At 42.9% G+C, this 23357-nt stretch overlaps 1 protein-coding gene across 3 annotated transcripts in view; it reads right to left on the bottom strand.

Moving 5' to 3' along the window:
• Nucleotides 1-23206, bottom strand: part of LOC115135278 (E3 ubiquitin-protein ligase MARCHF5) — a 44817-nt gene extending 21611 nt beyond the window's left edge. For 2 of the 3 annotated variants that reach the window (XM_029669784.2, XM_029669785.2), the window contains exons 1-2: nt 22813-23206; nt 1888-2090 (exon numbers count right to left, since the gene is read on the bottom strand). In XM_029669784.2, coding sequence (XP_029525644.2) covers nt 1888-2090; nt 22813-22856 — 247 coding nt within the window. In that variant the 5' untranslated portion in view covers nt 22857-23206. Of the gene's footprint in view, nt 1-1887; nt 2091-4646; nt 4751-22812 lie in introns of all 3 variants that reach the window. The other variant, XM_065023295.1, reaches the window with a different exon arrangement.
• Nucleotides 23207-23357: the final 151 nt, after the last annotated feature.

The raw sequence follows: 23357 nt of genomic DNA, 5'->3' as shown, positions 1-23357 counted from the left end.
CAAAAATATTCACATTGAGATTAACTAGTCGTTAATCTACTTATCATGCCGGCGAATCAGAGATGACATTCAAAAAGCCTGCCACCAAACCAAATCCCCAGTATGGATTCATGCTCCGTCAATGTTATCTGAAATACTAAGCAGTAGAAACGCTTCCATGATGGGACACAGGATAATTATGGTTTTCAGTGAGCCAGATACTTTCAAATGGGGGAGCGAAGTGAAAGTGAACATGGAAATACAAATGCCACTGATCTGATGTGTGTTCTAAGTCCACAAAGTACTGCTTGAGAATTCTCGGGTGCCGGTTTGTCACGTGACATGACTTTATCAATGACACATCATTAGTTCTGTCCTGTACATGGCATACAACACTAGGAACTGTCCCGAGTCTTCCCATTGTCCCGAAGCTCCAGAGACGAGTCCGAACTAAGTGCCCTGATCTCTATGCTCCAGTCCTGCAGGTTTAGCTACGCCTGCTGCTTATAGCAACAGAGGTGACTGACAGCACAGCCAGGCCTGCATCTAAAAATACAACATGGCCCTGCTTACCAGCAGAGCTTGCCCTCCCGAATACATTGTCTTATGTCCAGGCCCTACATCTTAGGTTGTACCTAGACCTAATTAGACATGTATGCAGAGTGATTTAATAGCTTACCAGGTGCTATAAAATGTACAACAAGTGTCATTTCCCAAAGCAGTTTCCAGGGTTTCCACTTACATAAAAGTTTCCTCTCTTACGGTGATTGACGTAGCTGAAAGTTCTGTAATCGCAGAACAAACAAATGCAGAGCCATGTTTACTTGATGACTAAGTGCCTGTGTTGGGAACAATCAGTGCCCCCGTCACTCTGACGTGCTGGGGTTAATTACAGTGGGCACCTCTCCTCTCTACACCCCCTCTTCAAATTGGCATTTTCCAGTGAGGCTGAAGCTGGCCGGTAATGAGCGGGTAGCAGACCTGGGTTCAAATACTATTCAAAATTATTTCTCTGAGTTTTATTGAGCTTTCCTGGTGCAACGGAACTGACAGAATAGTCGCACAAGTGAGAAGTCCACCTATCTGGCACTCCAGGCAAACTATTTGAAATATTTTTAATAACATTTGAACCCAGGTCTGGTAATGAGCATCTGGCGGGTGCCCTGCCCGCTCCAATTCCTTGTGTTACTTCTCCCTCAAAGGGTATAATTACCAGACTCACCACATAACCCACCCTGGTTTTGGGAATAAATAAACATGCAGTTAGTTGAGACAGGCTGAGTGGTTTTTAGAGCTCTCAGTTCCCACTCCTTATTCACAGCACTGAGTCCCTGAGCTGCAACTGTTATTAGGGAGACAGCAACAGCAGCCATTAGTTGTCTGTCCTCAAAGGACCAATTCAGAAGTCCATTTAGGTATGGAAATTGCCTTCTAATGCTACTTCCCCTTTGGAAAGGTAGGGAAGTTAAGTGTTGTCCTGACATTTTGACAGTGAAGGTCAAGTAAAGTGAGATACTACAAATTTGCAAGTGATTCAGCTGATATTACATGACTTTGTGCTGACAGACGCAACAGATCTGTCTCCATCTGTTAGGTAAGCTGCCACGGAATTACAAAACGCTCAAATGACATCAATATTTTTCACATGGGCCTGAATCATAAACACATCACATAAGCAGTTAATGCATGTTAATCTCTTTACTTCTGATGTGTGATAAGCATACAAGTGAAAATCAGGACCGGCACTAGCTTGGACAGGGTGAGACCAATTCGATGATGTGGCCTACAAACAGCGTGAAAGCATGCATTCAGTAACTATCTGTGACCCTACCTCCAACTAATATTCCAGGGAAACTGCAGTCCAGCCCATAGCACCCCACCCCACCCATGTCATATCATATCATATACCCAGCTTGGGGAAGACGATGAGGTATTCGGCGTTGCACTGAGGACAGGCCACGCGGGCCGTGCTGTTGCCCCTCTGCTTCTCGTCCACCCAGCGCTGCAGACACACCTGGTGCACCCACTTGGTGGAGCCACGGCAGCGACACGGACGCACCCACTCCGCCGTGCGGTCATCCTCGTCCGTTGCGAAGCACACCCAGCAGCTCCTGAAACGCACACAAACACAGGAGAGGGGTGTTCGTTCCACAGGCACATAAACACACACGAGAAGGCAGATGCACCCATGCATGCACCCACATTGGCTGAAACACTGGGGCTGTTGGTTTTTGTGTCGACGTCTGTATACCAGCAAATTAAGTATTCTCAGTGCATTTGACAATTAATTCATGGTTGTGTATCAGGTAGAGGGTTTGCATCCATCCAGATGATGTGACCTTCACCCTGTAAACCTCAGAGTTACTCAACACACTGGCTGATTAAACAGGATGTTCGGAGGCAGGAAACACAACCGAAGCCCTGTCCCCTAAGCACTGAGTGGCAGGCAGGGAGAGAGAGAGGCAGCTCCTCTGGGACAGGATGAGAAAACAAACATGTACCCAAGACAAGGCAGACTACATGGGACCTTGCATTCACCATGAAATGTAGGCTTAGAATAAAAAAAGGTTAAAGACTACAAGATCCAAACACTATTGAATAATATCATTATTCTGTGAAGGCCATAAGTCTGTCCCTCTCTGTGTCAAAAGTTTGGACACAGATAAACCCTAGAATGAGTTTCTTTATTTGTACTATTTACTACATTGTAGAATAATAGTGAAGACTTCAAAACTATGAAATAACATATGGAATCATGTAGTAAAAAAAATCTAATAAAAAAAGTTACATTTATATAACTTGGTCTTTTACCAAATATAGCCATCTTCTATATACCAACCCGACCTTGTCACAGCACAACTGATTAGCTCAAACGCATTAAGGAAAGAAATTCCACAAATTAACTTTTAACAAGGCACACCTGTTCATTTAAATGCATTCCAGGTGACTACCCCATGAAGCTGGTTGAGAGAGCGCAAAGCTGTCAAGGCAAAGGGAGGCTACTTTGAAGAATCTACAATATTTTGATTTGCTTAACACATGGTTCCATGTGTTATTTCATAGTTTGTCTTCACTGTTATTTTACAATGTAGAAAATAGTAAAATAAAGAAAAACCCTTGAATGAATAGGTGTCCAAACCTTTGACTGGTATTGTATATATACACAGTTCATTCAGAAAGTATTCAGACTAGAGGTCGACCGATTAATTGGAATGGCAGATTAATTAGGGCCGATTTCAAGTTTTCATAACAATTGGAAATCGGTATTTTTGGACACCGATTTGGCAGATTTTTCCAAATATTTTTACACCTTTATTTAATCTTTATTTAACTAGGCAAGTCAGTTAAGAACACATTCTTATTTTCAATGACTGCCTAGGAACGGTGGGTTAACTGCCTTGTTCAGGGGCAGAACGACAGATTTTCACCTTGTCAGCTCGGGGGATCCAATCTTTCAACCCTACAGTTAACTAGTCCAACGCTATAACCACTTGCCTGTTGCGCTCCACAAGGAGACTGCCTGTTACACGAATGCAGTAAGCCAAGGAAAGTTGCTAGCTAGCATTAAACCTATTTTAAACAATCAATCATAATCACTAGTTAACTACATATGGTTGATGATATTACTAGTTTATCTAGCGTGTCCTGCGTAGCATATAATCTGACTGAGCATACAAGCATACGAGTATCTGACTGAGCGATGGTAGGCAGCAGCAGGCTCGTAAGCATTCATTCAAACAGCACTTTCGTGCGTTTTGCCAGCAGCTCTTCGTTGTGCGTCAAGCATTGCGCTGTTTATGACTTCAAGCCCATCAACTCCCGAGATGAGGCTGGTGTAACCGATGTGAAATGGCAAGCTAGTTAGCAGGGTGTGCGCTAATAGCGTTTCAAACGTCACTCGCTCTGAGACTTGGAGTAGTTATTCCTCTTGCTCTGCAAGGGTAACGCTGCTTCGAGGGTGGTGGTTGTCGTTGTGTTCCTGGTTCGAGCCCAGGGAGGAGCGAGGAGAGGGACGGAAGCTATACAATGGCAATACTAAAGTGCCTATAAGAACATCCAATAGTCAAAAGGTTAATGAAATACAAATGGTATAGAGGGAAATAATCCTATAATTCCTACAATAACTACAACCTAAAACTTCTTACCTGGGAATATTGAAGACTCATGTTAAAAGGAACCACCAGCTTTCATATGTTCTCATGTTCTGAGCAAGGAACTTAAACGTTAGCTTTTTTACATGGTACATATTGCACTTTTACTTTCTTCTCCAACACTTTGTTTTTGCATTATTTAAACCAAATTGAACATGTTTCATTATTTATTTGAGGCTAAATTGATTTTATTGATGCATTATATTAGGTTAAAATAAGTGTTCATTCAGTATTGTTGTAATTGTCATTATTGCAAATAAATAAAACAAAAATTTTTTTAAATGTAATTGTCCGATTAATCGGTATCGGCATTGAAAAATCATAATCGGTCGACCTCTAATTCAGACCCCTTGACTCCTATATTTTGTTACGTTCCAGCCTTATTCTAAAATTCAGGAAATTATTATTTCCCCCCCCAATCTACACACAATACCCCATAACGACAAAGTGAAAACAGTTTATTTTTTATTTTTACAAATGTATAAAACATTTAAAAAACTGAAATACCATACTTACATAAATATTCAGACTCTTTGCTATAAGACTTAAAATTGAGCACAGGTGCATCCTGTTTCCATTGATCCCCCTTGAGATGTTTCTACAACTTGATTGGAGTCCACCTGTGGTAAATTCAATTGATTGGACATGATTTGGAAAGGCACACACCTGTCTATATAAGGTCCCATAGTTGACAGTGCATGTGTCCCGAGGTCGATGAAATTGCCCGTAGAGCTCAGACAGCATTATGTTGAGGAACAGATCTGGGGAAGGTTACCAAAACATTTCTGCAGCATTGAAGTTCAGCAAGAACACAGTGGTCTCCATCATTCTTAAATGGAAGAAGTTTGGAACCATCAAGACTCTTCCTAGCACTGGCCGCCCGGCCAAACTGAGCAATCAGTGGAGAAGGGCCTTGGTCAGGGAGGTGACCAAGAAAATGATGGTCGCACTGACAGAGCTCCTCTGTAGACAACCATCTGTGCTGCACTCTACCAATCAGGCCGTTGTGGTAGAGCGGCCAGACGGAAGCCACTCCTCAGTAAAAGGCACAGGACAGCCCGCTTGGAGTTTGCCAAAAGGCACCCAAAGAACTCAGACCATCATTAACACAATTCTCTGGTCTGATGAAAACAAGATTGAAACCTTTGGCCTGAATGCCAAGCATCACGTCTGGAGGAAACATGACACCATCCCTACGGTGATGTTTCTCAGCGGCAGGGACTGGGAGACTAGTCAGGATTGAGGGAAAGATGAAAGGAGCAAAGTACAGAGAGATTTGATAAAAACCTGCTCCAGAGCACTCAGGACCTCAGACTGGGAAGAAGGTTCACCTTCCAACAGGACAATGACCCTAATCACACAGCCAAGACAGCGCAGGAGTAGCTTCGGGACAAGTCTCTGCATGTCTTTCAGTATCCCAGCCAGCCGGACTTGAACACAATCTAACATCTCTGGAGAGACCTGAAAATAGCTGTGGAGTGATGCTCCCCATCCAACATGACAGACCTTGAGAGGATCTGTAGAGAATAATGGAAGAAACTCCCCAAATACAGGTGTGCGAAGCTTGTAGTTTCATACCAAAGACAACTCGAGGCTGTAATCCCTGCCAATGGTGCTTCAAAAATTACTGAGTAAAGGTTCTGAATACTTCTGTCAATGTGTTTATTTTTAATACATTTGCAAAATTGTGTAAAAACCCATGTTTGCTTTGTCATTATGGGGTATTGCGTGTCGATTGATGAGGGGGAAAAAAGCATTAATAATAATTAATAATAATTTTCTACCCCAATTTCGTGAAATCCAAATGGGTAGTTACAGTCTTGTCCCATCCCTGCAACTCCCGTATAGACTCGGGAGAGGCAAAGGTCGAGAGCCATGCGTCCCCCGAAACACAACACTGCCAAGCCGCACTGCTTCTTGACACACTTCTTGTTGAACACGGAAGCCAGGCACATCAATGTGTCGGAGGAAACACTGTACAACTGGCAACCATGCCAGAGCGCATGCACCCAGCCCGACACAGGAGTCGCTAGAGCGCGAAGGGACAGGGACATCGCGGCCGGCCAAACCCTCCCCTAACCATGCTGGGCAAATTGTGCGCCACCTTATGGGTCTCCCGGTCGTGGCCGGGTGCTGACCAGCCCGAGATCGAACCCGGGTCTTTAATAACGCCTCAAGCACTGCGATGCAGTGCCTTAGTCCGCTGCGCCACTCGGGAGGCCAAAATAAAAACAATTTAATCCATTTTAGAATACGGCTGTAACGTAACAAAATGTGGAACATTTAAGGTGTATGAATACACTGTATGTACGTACACACACACACACACACAGTGTGCGCTGCAGCAATGGAGAGGGTAGCAAGTTTTAAGTTCCTCGGCATACACATCACAGACAAACTGAATTGGTCCACTCACACTGACAGCGTCGTGAAGAAGGCGCAGCAGCGCCTCTTCAACCTCAGGAGGCTGAAAAAATTCGGCTTGTCACCAAAAGCACTCACAAACTTCTATAGATGCACAATCGAGAGCATCCTGGCGGGCTGTATCACCGCCTGGTACGGCAACAACCGTAAGGCTCTCCAGAGGGTAGTGAGGTCTGCACAACGCATCACCGGGGCAAACTACCTGCCCTCCAGGACACCTACACCACCCGATGTTACAGGAAGGCCATAAAGATCATCAAGGACATCAACCACCCGAACCACTGCCTGTTCACCCCGCTATCATCCAGAAGGCGAGGTCAGTACAGGTGCATCAAAGCTGGGACCGAGAGACTGAAAAACAGCTTCTATCTCAAGGCCATCAGACTGTTAAACAGCCACCACTAACATTGAGTGGCTGCTGCCAACACACTGTCATTGACACTGACCCAACTCCAGCCACTTTAATAATGGGAATTGATGGGAAATGATGTAAATATATCACTAGCCACTTTAAACAATGCTACCTTATATAATGTTACTTACCCTACATTATTCATCTCATATGCATACGTATATACTGTACTCTACATCATTGACTGCATCCTTATGTAATACATGTATCACTAGCCACTTTAACTATGCCACTTTGTTTACTTTGTCTACATACTCATCTCATATGTATATACTGTACTCGATACCATCTACTGTATGCTGCTCTGTACCATCACTCATTCATATATCCTTATGTACATATTCTTTATCCCCTTACACTGTGTATAAGACAGTAGTTTTGGAATTGTTAGTTAGATTACTTGTTGGTTATCACTGCATTGTCGGAACTAGAAGCACAAGCATTTCGCTACACTCGCATTAACATCTGCTAACCATGTGTATGTGACAAATAACATTTGATTTGAGCTGAAGATTAAAAAATAAAATCCCCCTACATAAGAGAAAAAGATAAAAAGCTTGTGAGTACACTGTCCAAAGCCCAGGGCCAAGTAAAGTAATCTCAGCCATGGCCTCAGGGGGACAGCACTCGGTGAAAGTGGGCAGTCAGCAGAACAAAGTCAACTCCTAAAACACCGGCTTTTATACTTGGGGTTGATTTTGGAAGAAATTATATTTTGTTAGGCTAGGCCTAGCTCTTGGGACCGATAACAGTGTAGTGTATTGATCAAAGATTCCTCTCAGACAGTAGACTGAATAAATGTACCCTGGGATACAGAGCAGACACACTCTGGTGCAGTGACTGTGCACAACTCAAACAAGATCAATAACAAAATAATCTGCTAGGTGAGCAAAATGAACTGAAATGCTGTGGATGCCTACACACCTAGCAGCGTCAAAGGGTAGGCAGCCTACTCTTTTTTTAACAGGCATAGCCTACAAGGCCAACCACATCAGAATGTCTAGGACCATTTGCAAAGGGAAGAGACTACCTGCAAGTCTTTTCACAAACATGCGACTGTCACCTCATAGAAAACAATGGCCATAATGATTATTTGATCAATGCAGGAAGAATGTAACAAATAGCAGCACCCAGAGATAAGACCTGGTGATGTGTATGGAGACTGGATGACAAACTAGTCTGTCTCTTATAGCCTACAAGTATATAGCCTACTGGTTTACAGTGCCTTCAGAAAGTATTCAAACCCCTGGACTTTTTCCACATTGTTACATTACAGCCGTATTCTAAAATGGATTAAATTACACACAATACCCCATAATAACTCAATTTAAAAAATATCACATTGACATATGTATTCACTGCATAGCTATTTTCAGGTCTCTCCAGAGATGTTCGATCAGGTTCAAGTCTGGGCTCTGGCTGGGCCACTCAAGGACATTCAGAGACTTGTCCCGAAGCCACTCCTGTGTCGTCTTGGCTGTGTGATTAGGGTTGTTGTCCTGTTGGAAGGTGATCCTTCGCCCCAGTCTGAGGGACTGAACGTGCTCCAGAGTGCTTTCATCAAAAATCTCTGTACTTTGCTCCGTTCATCTTTCCCTCGATACGGCCGTCTCCCGGTCCCTGCCACTGAAAAACATCCCCTCAGCATGATGAGGACATTCGCCCCAGAGGAACTCTGTCAGACTGACCATCAGATTCTTGGCCACCTCCCTCACCAAGGCCCTTCTAATCCGATTGCTCAGTTTGGCCGGGAAGCCAGCTCTAGGAAGAGTCTTGGTGATTCAAAACTTCTTCCATTTAAGAATGATGGAGGCCACTGTGTTCTTGCAGACCTTCAATGCTGCAGAAATATTTTGGTAACCTTCCCCAGATCTGTGCCTCGACACAATCCTGTCCTGGAGCTCAATGGACAATTTCTTCAACCTCATGGCTTGGTTTTGCTCTGACATATACTGTCAACTGTGGGACCTTATATAGGTGTGGGCCTTTCCAAATCATGTCCAATCAATTGAATTTACCACAGGTGGACTCCAATCCAAGTTGTAGAAACATCTCAAGGATGATCAATAGAAACAGGATGCACCTGAGCTCAATTTCACATCTCATTGTAAAGGGTCTGAATACGTACGTAAATAAAGTATGTTTTATTTTTTAGAAATTTGCACACAAAAAATATCAAAAAACCTGTTTTTCCTTTATTATGGGGTAGTGTGTAGATTGATGAAGAGGAAAAAATCTATTTAATCTACTGATGAATAATGCTGTAACATAAAAAAAAATGTGGAAAAAGTCAAGGGGTCCGAATACTTTCCGAATGCACTATAGCTCCATGCTTGATAGCCTCCACTGCATTCCACATATGCCAGAGGTCTTGTAGAGCAATATTCTAACACCTGTGTTCTAGTCAGCAGAAGCAGAGGGTGGAGTCAGAGCAAGGAGACGGAGCATCATCATCTCCCTCCTCCGTGACATTCAGAAAGCTGTGTTCTGATCTGGAGCCAAGCCATAATTTAAATAGGACATCTCCACCTTATCCTTGTATTCAGCTCAGCCAGGGAGTAGGTCATAATGGGCATTTAGCAACCTGTGAGCCTCCAACTAGTGTTGCACAGTATACCAAAACCTATTTTTTTTTTCATATACATTTTTAAAAAGTACACTTTAGGTACTACTGTCAAATGTGACTCACGTGATTGAGAGGATCAAGTCTATCAGAGCACCCCTTTATAGCATGTAAAGCAAAGTGCCTGCTCCACTGCTCATTCATTCATTCATTGCTAGAGTTGTCTGGGCTGCATTGTTAGCTCCCCATTCACGCTGCACAGAAATTAACACTCTTGAATAATGCAGCACAGCATGTAGATATGTTTAAACTTCATTACGGTTCGCAAAACAATGTCCTTACAGGCTAGAACACTTTTACAATGCAAGACGATATTTACTAGCTGACAGGTTAATTCTCTACCCTAGTACTTTATGATAATATGCAAACCATAATGCAAAATGATGATTTCAAAGCTGATGGTCACAAAAAAACATTAACTCATTTAGTCTCCCTCGCCACCAAAAACTCATTAAATTCTTCATCTCCCTCACCTCCCGTTTGGCTTCCAATAGATTCAGTAGAAACTGGGTCCAGAAGTCCTGACAGACCATCCCCAAGTGGTGAAAGTAGGCAACAACACCTCTGCCATGTTGATACTTAACAGAGGGACAGCACAGAGTGGCATTCTCAACCCCCTCCTGTACTCCATGTTCACCCATAACTGCAAGGCCACGCACGTCTCCAACTCAATCACCAACAGGGCCTAAAATTAACACCCCGCCACCGGCCAAATACGGATAGATATTGGCATAGGCGAGTTATGTGTCTATTTCATTAGCCACGTTGGCAGGTGGTCAGGGATCCACAGTGGGAGCATTTCACCCGCATTTGTGAATAAAAAAATAATCTAGAATGATCACATTTTCAAGTCAAAAGCTTGGGCACACCTACTCATTCCAGGGTTTTGAATTTTTACTATTTTCTACAATGTAGAATATGCACAGCGCTGTTTATGACTTCAAGATCAACTCCCGAGATTAGGCTGGCAATAAGAACATCCATTAGTCAAAGGTATATGAAATACAAATGGTAGAGAGAGCAATACTCAACGTGTCAATTCAATCAATTTAGTCTCAAATAAATAATGAAACATGCTCAATTTGGTTTAAATATTGCAAAATCACAGTGTTGGAGAAGAAAGTAAAAGAGCAATATGTGGCATGTAAAAAAGCTAACATTTAAAGTTCCTTGCTCAGAACATGAGAAAATATGAAAGCTGGTGGTTCCTTTTAACATGAGTCTTCAATATTCCCAGCTAAGAAGTTTTAGGTTGTAGTTATTATAGGAATTATAGGACCATTTCTCTCTATACCATTTGTATTTCATATACCTTAAGACTATTGGATGTTCTTATAGGCACTTTAGTATTGCCAGCCTATTCTCGGGAGTTGATAGGCTTGAAGTCATAAACAGCGCTGTGCTTCAAGCATTGCGAAGAGCTGCTGGCAAACGCAGGAAAGTGCTGTTGGAATGTATGCTTACGAGTCTGCTGTTGCCTACCACCACTCATTCAGACTTCTCTATCAAATCATGTAATTAATTATAATAAACACACAGAAACACGAGCCTTTGGCCATTAATATGGTCAAATCCATAAACTATCACACATTTATTCTTTCAGTGAAATACAGAACCGTTCCGTATTTTATCGAATGGGTGGCAACCATAAGTGTAAATATTGCTGTTACATTGCACAACCTTTAATGTTATGTCATTATTATGTAAAATTCTGGCAAATTAATTAGGGTCTTTGTTAGGAAGAAATGGTCTTCACACAGTTCGCAACGAGCCAGCCGGCCCAAACTGCTGCATTTACCCCGACTCTGCTTGCACCGAACGCAAGAGAAGCGACACAATTTCCCTAGTTAATATTGCCTGCTAACATTAATTTATTTAAACTAAATATGTAGTTTAAAAATATATATACTTTATTGATTTTAAGAAAGGCATTGATGTTATGGTTAGGTTCATTGGTGCAACGACAGTGCTTTTTTCGCGAATGCGCTTGATAAATCACCCGTTTGGCGAAGTAGACTGTGATTCAATGATAAATTAACATGCACCGCATTGATTTTATTCAACGCAGGATAAGCTAGTTAAACTAGTAATATCATCAACTGTGTGTAGTTAACTAGTGACTATGTTAAGATTGATTGTTTTTTTTACAAGATAAGTTTAATGCTAGCTAGCAACTTTCCTTGGCTCCTTGATGCACTCATGTAACAGGTAGTCAGCCTGCCATGAAGTCTCCTCGTGGATTGCCATAATCAGCATCCAAAAATGCAGATTACCGATTGTTAGAAAACTTCAAAATCGGCCCTAATTAAATCGGCCATGCCGATTAATCGGTCACTCTCTAGTTCTGTCATCAACAAACTTAATGGTGGTGTTGGAGTTGTGCCTGGCCGTGTAGTCCTGAGTAAACCGGGAGTACAGGAGGGGACTGAGCACACACCCCTGAGGGGCCTCCGCATTGAGGATCAGCGTGGCAGATGTGTTGATATCTACCCTTACCACCTGGGGGCAGCCCACAACGAGCCTTTCAAAGCACTTCATGGCTATAGATGTGAGTGCTACGGGTTGGTAGTCATTTAGGCATGCTACCTTAGTGTTCTTGGGCACAGGAACTATGGTGGTCTGCTTGAAACATGTTGATATTACAGACTCAGTCAGGAAAAGGTTGTAAATGTCAGTAAAGTCACTTGCCAGTTGGACAGCGCATGCATTGAGTACATGTCCTGGTAATCCGCCTGGCCCCGCAGCCTTGTAAGACCTTTAAACCGGTCAACAAGAGTGTAGAGTGTGATCACGCAGTCGTCCGGAACAGCTGATGCACTCATGCATGCTTCAGTGTTAGTCGTCTCGAAGCGAGCATAGAAGTAATTTAGCTCGTCTGCTAGGCTCGTGTCACTGGGCAGCTCGCGGCTGTGCTTCCCTTTTTAGTCTGCAATAGCCTGGTTTATAAAATGTGCAATAAGCATAAAACAATTATATAAGAAATTAGCAACTCGTTCTCATGCTGAGAAATAAGCTAGGCCACTTGATTTCAAACCCTGAACAAAGTGGAAAGGCTAGCATGCTGTTCAAACAGTTGGTGACGGACAGATTTTCAGGCCCTCGTCTAACATGGCAAAATCCCATAATACCACCATAATAATATATAATTAAACCTGCCTGCTACTAGGCTTGAATAATGGATAGCAAATCTTTGGCTATCGGTCATAATCCTCCAGCCCAGGGTGTGCTCTGTTACCAGGCTGCAGGGGGGGCCTATCTCGGTCGCTTGCTCAGGTAACTAGGTAAATACTTGGCTGATTTTCCATCCTCCAGGGGGTGAACAAAACATGAGGGAGAGCTCAGTGGAGCCTAGGGGTCGGGTGCTTGGGTAACGTGGGCCTGCGGAGGAACAGGGGCCACGTGGCGAAACAGAGTCTGATCTTAACCCTTCTTCCTCTGCTCTACCATCCTCAAATGAACCTCATCCATCCTCCCACTATGACTCTATCCACTCATTTCCTCTCCACAATGTGAAACAACACGCTGCTGGGATGTCCACAAGTCCTCTTGTATTACCTGTGCCTACGGTTACAGTACAGTTAGCTACGGTGGATATAATGGGTCAAATGCCCGTTTGTAGCTGGGTTCCTACCCTAAAATCAGGAGAGGTCAAAAAATATCCCACCCAGGGGAGGTTATTCCTAATCCAGATTCACAGAGCATCCAGTCACAGAGTAGCCATTTTCGGTTATAAAAATCAACCTAGTTTTTGACTACATGAGCATATCGTTGTGACTATGAGCCTGACTATGAGCCTGGCCAGGGAAAACAAAGGCCCAGAGGAAAGAGATTAGTAGAACCTGAGCTGAGAAGCAGCAGAGAGAGACAGAGGGATGAAACGGGAGGACGGGAAGCTGATTGGAAGGGTAGACAGATGTCTCCACAGGAGCACAGCCGTGGGGAACAAAGGCAAGCGTGGGTGCTCCCCCAGAACATACGACAAGACAAACACTACAAAACACAGTCCCGATGCCCAATTTTACAGCCTAAACATTCAAAAAAAAACATTGGCACTGACCAAAAACTTCAGTCAGGTCTCAACTCAAAAGCAATTAGGCCTGCGAACCAATAACCAACAAAGGCTTGAAAGAAGAGACTGGTTTGAATTAGACCACACTTGTCAAATAATGTCATCGCTGCTCTTTCACTGTATATGTCCATTAACCTGTGCGTCCATCTAAGTTTTTAAATCCCCATAGAAATCTGTCAATTTAAACTAGAGATATCATTTTTCATAGGCTGTGTCTCAATCCACAGCATCGACCATCTGCATCTGCAGTGGAAGGTGGCCCAGTTAGGTGTTTGTCAGACCATGAGACAAAAGTCTCTACAACACCCACGAGACTCTTCTGTAGTTGGTACTGCAGATGTGCCAACTTCTGTCTTTAGCATCTGAACCATTTGTGGGACAAACTATACTGAACAAAAATATGAATGTGACATGCAACAATTTCAAAAGATTTTACTGAGTTACAGTTCATACAAAGATATCAGGAAATTGAAATAAATTCATTAGACCCTAATCTATTTCACATGACTGGGCAGGGGTGCAACCATAGGTGGGCCTTGGAAGGCATTGGCCAACCCACTTGGCAGCTAAGCTCAGCCGATCAGAATGAGTTTCCCCCCACAAAACGGCATTTAAAAAAAAAACTGCATTTTATTGTCCCCAGCACAAGGTGTACCTGTGTAGTGAAAATGCTGATGAATTAGCTTCTTGATATGCTACACCTGTCAGGTGGCTGGATTATCTTGGAAATGGATTAATGCTCACTTACAAGGATGTGAACAAATGTGTGCACAAAATTTGAGAGAAGCTTTTTTTGCAGGAGGTATGGTGATAGTTTTGTGCCCAAAAAAATGAGTCTTATTGTGTGTACTAAACACTAAAATATGCCCTATCATTGCTTATATCTCCTATAGGACAGACACTTCAAAACCTTATTCCTTATGATTTATTTTTTGACTGTTTTGCCATTTATGATCGTTATTTAATATGTTTCTATGGGCTATAGTAGTAAAGGCCAAATTCAAGACTGACGTTAATATGTTATTAACATGTCACAAAAAACTAGAATTTCCTCACTACATGTAAATACGAGCAATGCTGCATCTCGCCGGTAGAAACTGTTCATCTACAATTCCCGGTTGTGAGCTAACCATAATATCCAGAATCCATAGGCATTTCAGGACATAGTACCGCCCCTGTCGAGGTGGATGCTGTTGAGAATAGGTGTCAAAAGGTAGCTAACGTTACTCACTGGACCACCCACTCATTCAAAGAACATCAGCTTGCGAAAACAATTTATTTTTATGTCGAAAGGTTTAGTTATGGTATGGTGCTCAGCACCTGGATGTGCAAACTACAAGCAAGCACAGGCTGCTGGGGTAACACTTAATCGGTTACCTTACTAAGAAGTCAAGCATCGGTAATGTAGATCATTAGCTAAGGAACTACATTTGTTTATCTAAACCAAAATCTAGCTAGCTTTCATAATACACTGGCTAGACATTCTAAAGCAAATCAATGTAATTAGCCAGTTGCTATCTATTCACGCCACGCTCAAGGTCCTAAACAATATCTTAACCGCCATCGATAAGAAACAATACCGTGCAGCTGTATTCATTGAGCTGGCCAAGGCTTTTGACTCTGTCAATCACCACATCCTCATCGGCAGACTTGACAGCCTTGGTTTCTCAAATGATTGCCTCGCCTGGTTCACAAACTACTTCTCTGATAGAATTCAGTGTGTCAAATCAGAGGGCCTGTTGTCCGGGCCTCTGGCAGTCTATGTGGGTGCCACAGGGTTCAATTCTTGGACCGACTCTTCTCTGTATTACATCAATGATGTTGCTCTTGCTGCTGGTGAGTCTCTGATCCACCTCTACACAGATGACACCATTCTGTATACTTCTGGCCCTTCTTTGGACACTGTGTTAACAACCCTCCAGGCAAGCTTCAATGCCATACAACTCTCCTTCCGTGGCCTCCAATTGCTCTTGATACAAGTAAAACTAAATGCATGCTCTTCAACCGATCGCTGCCTGCACCTACCCAACATCACTACTCTGGACAGCTCCGATTTAGAATATGTGGACAACTACAAATACCTAGGTGTCTGGTTAGACTGTAAACTCTCCATCTAGACTCACATTAAATCATCTCCAATCCAAAGTTAAATCTAGAATTGGCTTCCTATTTCGCAACAAAGCATCCTTCACTCATGCTGCCAAACACACCCTTGTAAAACGGACCATCCTACCAATCCTCGACTTCGGCGATGTCATTTAGAAAATAGCCTCCAATACCCTACTCAATAAATTGGATGCAGTCTTATCACAGTGCCATCATTTTTGTCACCAAAGCCCCATATACTACCCACCACTGCGACCTGTACGCTCTCGTTGGCTGGCCCTCGCTTCATACTCGTCGCCAAACCCACTGGCTCCAGGTCATCTACAAGACCCTGCTAGGTAAAGTCCACCCTTATCTCAGCCCGCTGGTCACCATAGCAGCACCCACCTGTAGCACGTGCTCCAGCAGGTATATCTCACCGATCACCCCCAAAACCAATTCTTCCTTTGGCCGCCTCTCCTTCCAGTTCTCTGCTGCCAATGACTGGAACGATCTACAAAAATCTCTGAAGCTGGAAACTCTTATCTCCCTCACTAGCTTTAAGCACCAGCTGTCAGAGCAGCTCACAGATTACTGCACCTGTACATAGCCCATCTATAATTTAGCCCAAACAACTACCTCTTTCCCTACTGTATTTATTTTGCTCCTTTGCGCCCCATTATTTGTCTACTTTGCACATTCTTCCACTGCAAATCAACCATTCCAGTGTTTTACTTGCTATATTGTATTTACTTCCTGTCATAGTTGGTGTGTTTATCACTTTAATGTAGTTCTCTATATTATGGAGCCTTAGTTGATCGTTTATGCAAAGCTAGAAGTCTAAATTGGAGGGGGTGGTGTTGGTAACTGACTGGTATGTTGGGGGTGGGTATTGTGTGTGAAGGTTAGTATGCATGAGCTCTTGACACGAGGGGGTGGGTAGATATAGTACCTTGCGTGTCTTGGAGACAAAGTAGTCAAATGTGGTCAAATGTGGCTAATCCCTGACTGGTTAGTGTTTGTCCTACAGACTAATACTGCCGATGCTGACCTTGAAACAAGCTTTACTAGTACTGATCCTATAGACCCATTGGATGAAAGCTTTCAGCAGGGAACAAGCTCAACATCAGACTGAGAAGAGGAAAAGACAGCACGGGGCTGGCAAGAGTCAAAGTGCAGTCTATGAGTCCAAGGTCAAGGTCATACTGCCAGACCGGCTGCCATTGCCCTACACAAGATGAGGTTCACCAGCTGAAGAACATTCAGGACCCTGCCTGTAACATTCATACAACACCTATATTTAGAAGTAATGTGGTATATTGCTCAATAAAAACATTTGTGACCGTAGCCTTTTAACCAAAATATCAGATGAAACTGAATGTTCAGCTGCACCTTCAAGGGCCAGAGGTTACTGTGGTAACAGGGCCATTAAAGTCATGTCACGCGTCTGTGTGAGATTTGGGATGTGACGAGTAGTGGACAGTATTTAATCACTCCAAGCCCAACACTCCTTGCTAGGGCTGAAAGAATGTTGCTACTGCGACACAGCAACCTAAGCACTATTGGACAATTGTGTTTGTGTACAACCAGCAGGAAGAGAACCTGGCTCTGGAAAATAACAAAAACGCAGCAACAACTCCCATGATTTAAGTTAACCTTCAATCATTTTGTTTTGCACCATTTCTCAAAACAGGGTAAAGATGGAGTGAAAAGGCACACTTGATTGAGAGATGGGGTGCACGACGGAGTGAATCACAGTCCGGTACAAAGACGAGGGTGATGGTACGATTAGTTTTACCTCATCATCTCACGAGTCATGCTTCTGTTTTTTAAGAAGGGCCAGAGCCACTCAAACAAAGGCTCCTTTCACTCAGCGGCGGTCACGTGACTGTGGGTAAACTGGAGGTTCCGTTAGCACAAAGGCAGGCGACCGGATCCTGGCCCACAAAAGGTCTTCAATGAAGGTTAAGGTCCGGGGGCTTCCGCATGTCTGACAGCCTTAGTGCCTCCACCCCATAACAAATAGACTCAGTCTGCATCTAATATATTCTACACACCAAACATGCTTGGGCTACCTCTACTCCACAACAAACAAGTAACATCTAGCCTACCGCAACTCCAAACAAATCCTTAGTTGGGCCAACTCCAATCTAACAGATCAAAACACTTGTCTTCTACTACTAACCTAACTCCATAACAACATTGTGTAGCCTACCTCTACTCAATCAAGCGCATACGCCATGACCCTTGTGTATTGTTGCCACCTGCATCGAACAGCAGGGAAAATGTCAGGCTGGGACATGCTATTTGGCATCTGTTTCCAGTCAGACTGGCCTAAGTTACACTGTGAATCCGCAGGAGTCTATATTTTACGGTTTGGCTCAGGGGTCGGAGCCAGTTAACCCAAACCTATGAGTATGCCTTCAACGCTCGCCTCCCCAGGGAAAGCCACAAGACTAGCCACAGCTCATATTTCACGACCCCCCAAACCCCATCATTCCAACCTCAAACAGGAGTCACAACAACCAACAGCCAAGACTTTAGAACATTCTTTCTTAAAGGAGTGGGTCGTGGACCCGTTAATGGTGGGTCGCAATGTGTCAGAGTAAATGTATAATTATATAATTGATTACTGAAATTGATTTGGCAAAGTATAACTGCGTTCACTGTTCAGTGCACTCTGTGCTTAGCAGCGGTCTCTGCTCAGTTTGGCAGCTGCGCAAGTGGGAGATGCCCGTGTGCTTCGCCGTTAACCAATAACTTTTTTTCTGACGTTTTCTTCAAGATCACTCCGCCACCCACACGCTGCAGCGCTGTCGTTCAGCAGCAGATGATGCGCTGTCAGCCACTGACTTGTCATTCCCACTCGCCAGCACTCACCACTGTCATCAAATGACTCAAGCTAGCAAGTTCTGACTGAGCTCCATCGTCATGAAACGCAAATACACCTTTGAGTTTCTCTCTTGGTTTCATACCAACTTTGAGAAATAACGAGGAGCGCCCACAATGTGTTTTGTGCAGGGAAGTGCTTAGTAATAAGTCTTTCAAAACAAACAAATTAATAAAACGACACGTCCTGTCCAAACATCCACAGCATGAGGGTAAACACAGGGAGTTCCTTCAGAACAGGGAAGAATGCTTCAGGAAACAGTGCGCCGACAGTGGAAAAGTCAGTCAGCTAGCAAGGCATTGTTGTCATTTTATAACAATAAGCAGAAATAAAGGAGTACTCTCTCTCATAGATGTGAGTTTCTCTTTCAAACAATCCCCTAGCATTGTATACAGCTAATAGCTATAGTAACGTTGGCCAAAGCAAGCTACTGATAACCGTATAGTAACAGTAAATACAGATGAAGACAAAATGATCAGGCCTACTGTACATCCTACTGAAGAAATGTTGTAAACAAATCTAAATTGCAACTGTTGCTGTTGAAATACAAGTATTTTTTTTATTCTGAACTAGAATAAACTGATTTAAGTAAGATGCTTTTAGAGGCAAACACACAAAGTGCTGGGTTGGTAATCTATAGCAGGAAGTGGTATCCTGCCTGACTGAGAAAGTAGTCGATGTTCTGATCCAGTCCGGCACCACATACCTATGCGAGTCAGGATTCTTATCTCTGACACACTTTTTTTTTTTTAAAGTACAGAAACAGACTCAACGCTGAGCATGACCTCCATGTTGCACTATCAAAACCTGAGTCCAGAATAGACATGCTTGTTGAAAACTTCAACCGGTGTGATTTGATCCGTTTATTCCAGTTCAGAATAAACAAATAGTTACTGTATTTTAAAACTGAGAATGGAGAAAATAAACATGAATAGCTAATTATATGGGTATTTGTTTTTGTCTATATTGCATTTGTTTTAGGCATAAGGGTAATGAAATGTACCAATATTTACACATAGTTGCATATCTTCATAAGCTTGGGTCCCATGATAACACAGAATTTCTCATTTGGGCCCCAGGCTGAAAAAGTTTAAAGAACCCCTGCTTCAGAATATCAAAATCACATTTTGCTGTCCAGTGTCGAAAATATATGAATTGTATGACATAATTACAGAAAAACAAAGATGGAAACGGAAAACGATAACGTAGTATTGGCTAATGCCCAACCAAAATAAAAGGGTAGAGAATCATGGAGGTTGTGTGTGCGAGTGTCTCCCTCCTCCGTTCGTGAAACACTGCATTGCAGGGGGAACCTGCTGCTAGTGGCAGGCCCAGACAAAAACACGTGGAGCCCTGTGTTTGTCACTGATAGAGCAACAAACACAACCGCCTAAAAAGAGGGGAACGTGACATACATCTTCCTGCCATCGGTTTCGTCAAACTCAGGGTTAATGCCTTTGCTCTGAGCATATGCCCCCAAATATTTTGCATGGAATTTTAATTTGGTAGCACCAGTGCACCTCTGACTGCCATAGAGAATACACCGGCCGCAGATTCATGGCCATCATGCTTGCATCATTACTACAGAGAGAACACAGGGCTCTACACTGACTTTTAAAAATGTATTTTTTTAATTATTTTTTTTACAAAGAGCATGTTAGGCGCACAATGAAAAATGAGATAAAGCCAAAATCCTTAATTTTTCTAGAGCACACTGGTGCTCCTAAATACAAAATGTCAGGTGGCACAGAAAAATATTTAGGTGCATATGCAAGTAAAATGGTCACACCGTAGAGCCCAGTAACAGCTCGCTTCTAGCCCAAACCGACCAAATGTTGACCCATAATACCGGTGCAACGTGTTTTTCTTTCTATCGCAGTTTGGCAGGACCGCATTTTATACTCATAAACCATGTCGCAGGCCGTTCTAAAATTACTTGCAAGCCGCTAACCTTGCTCAGGCATGTTACACAGCATTAGCTAGCTAACTAACAACCATAGATTATATTTATCATAATATTTGTGGTTACTTTACCAGTAGTACGCAAACACTTGGTAGCATAGAAAGGGAGAGATTCTTCAGGATAAAAGCCTGAAAAGTACAGAGGGTTCATATAAGGTAAGACCCAATCTAGGTTAGGATCAATCTTAAAAATAAAAAATTATAGTGCTTCTAGCTGGCAATTCTTAACATTAATTTCTCAAATATATTTCTTTGTATGCATTTATTTTTCTTCTTGAGAACAAGTGAACAACTCCTTGTAACAAATGTCAGTGTAGAGCCCTGGCATGGCAACGGCATGCAGAGCTGTTACACATTTAGCAATCGCAGAGGCTTCCTTCCACTGCACAATAGTTAGGCCTGTCATCTAAAAAAAGAACATGTTTTCACATTCCAAAAGATCAAATTATGTACAGGGCTACAAATTCTGATATTTTTTTTAAACGGAAAACAGCTCACCCGTGCGTTTCACTTGCGTGCCCAAAGCCGTTACCGAATTTGCTTTATGGTACACAAGCAGGGACATTCTGGCAAATACAGCCCACAGCGGAAAATAAAACACTGACAAGGTCAGGAGACAGACAACAGGCCTGCTCTACAACCAGAGCAAATCAATAACTCCCTCTGGATCACCACCACAATCCATAGTCACAGCATTCATCACAGGTCTCTAAATTTTAGATGAGCTTCGATTGCAAGGTTTAGCCTAAAACCTCTATGGAAAGTAATCTACGTTCTAGGCCTTTTTTTTCCCAACTGAAGGAAAGTTGATCAAAGACAACAACGGAGTATTGATTGGCATGTACTGTAGGCCTAAAGTACAAGAGTAGCTGGCTGCTACAGATAGGTCCATAGTCATCATGGTGCTACGAAGATTGATAACTAACTCATAGTGAATACCAGATTCTCTCTGAAGGTCAAGCAAGCTTGTTGCCATGGCCTCTGAGGTGAGAATGATTAGTCACAGCATTGACAAACAATGGCCAGTACGGCAAAATTAAATTAACTTAGACTTAAGCCTACACAGGCCTATTAGATGAAATTTTTCAAATCTAGGCCTAACCCACCTGTTTAGGCGGAGCAGAGTATAGAACAGTTTTGTTAACTTGACATACCAGATCAAAATGTTTGTAAGGTTAGGCCCATCTACACTCGGTGGTCAGTTGATTAAGTACACCACCCCATTCACGAAAATGGTTAGCTTCTTCAGACAGCGAGTCACGTGGCAGTGGCCAAAAATAGATACAAATAAACCTTATGGAACAGTGGGGACCACGAAGCAACACAAACAGACACAATATACACACATGCATTTTGTGTTATAGATATGTGGTATAGAGTAGGGGCCTGAGGGAACACAGTTAATATGTTGTGAAATCTGTTATGAATGTATTGTAATGTTTTTTAAATGTATAACTGCCTTAATTTAGCTGGACCCCATGAAGAGTAGCTGCTGCCTTGGGATCCATAATAAATACAAATACCCCAGTTCATATTGAATGTAAAAGCACAATCTAATTTAAAACAGCATTTCCATTAGTGTTTCACATTGGGTTTAGTGATATTGTAGTAGACCAGCCATTATGGTAAACTTCAGATTTTAACTGGTTTACCTCTGGTAATTGCACATGGACATTGCACATGCAAAATAAATGTGCATCTTGTTATCAGACTCAGGACTGGAGCATACCCAGGTCTGGGCGGCGGCCCTGGCAATCCCTGACTAGTGTGAAGGGCAAAGCAGTAATACAGGTCAACCACACCTTAATGAAAGGCTACATTTGAACAGGCAATTCATTTGTGTTTGTTTTCCACCACCTTGACACTACAAAATCCCAATCAGTCCCCTGAGTAGTCAATCAACGGCCAAAACAAGAGAGGTTGCGTGATGATATGGCCATCCTCAGCCAGATAACTCGCGTGATCCCCCCCCCCCCAGCTCACATCTGATGATGGTCCAGCCCACTGATCCACACACATGGTTTTAGTTACCAAGATGCATGAAACAATGACTATAGCGTGCAACATATGACTAGCTGAACTACAATACTTGCCACAAGGTAAGAATTAGTCAAGTTATTAACCATGAATCCAAGGTCCACCTAGCTAGCCAACTAACGTTACAATAGCTAGCTTCGCTACTGGTTATGTAGCTAGCTAACGGTAAACTCAACTCACCTGTCCAAATTCTGTTGCATTACCAATGCGCTATCTTCCGACATGTGGCCAATAAAAGTAAAACAACAGTACACTCAAACGTGTTGAGTGTATTAATTACATATGCAGGTTAGGTAGTTTGGCCTTGTTGAAAGCGGCGAGGCTTTTTCTGTTGGCACGAAGTCGAAGAGGTTAACGTTAGCTAGCCGGCTAACTTGTCTAACCGAAATGAACTAGCTAAAACTTGAACTATAAACCAGTTCCTTTGCAGTCATAACTAATGATTTTACAACTCGATGCTTCATCTACGGTTTAAGTTTAATAGTTTGCTAAAAACACATTTTTAACGCTTCGGCGCGACCGCTTGACTCAATTGACGGGCTCTCTCTATGAGGTAACGCACGGGAACTCCTGGTGCGTATTACGTCACCAACAATAACAAGCCCGTCAGAGGCTGAGAAATCACAGTTACAGGATGCTTGGGATATGTAGTCCGACCCGAGTTTTACTCCTTCATGTTGCCAAATAAATATCTAATTAATTAATGCTCTAACTTGTGCAGGCGG

This window comes from Oncorhynchus nerka, linkage group LG10 (assembly GCF_034236695.1).
Source record: "Oncorhynchus nerka isolate Pitt River linkage group LG10, Oner_Uvic_2.0, whole genome shotgun sequence".
Classification (NCBI taxonomy): domain Eukaryota; kingdom Metazoa; phylum Chordata; class Actinopteri; order Salmoniformes; family Salmonidae; genus Oncorhynchus; species Oncorhynchus nerka.
This window is presented reverse-complemented; position numbering and strand designations above follow the sequence as displayed.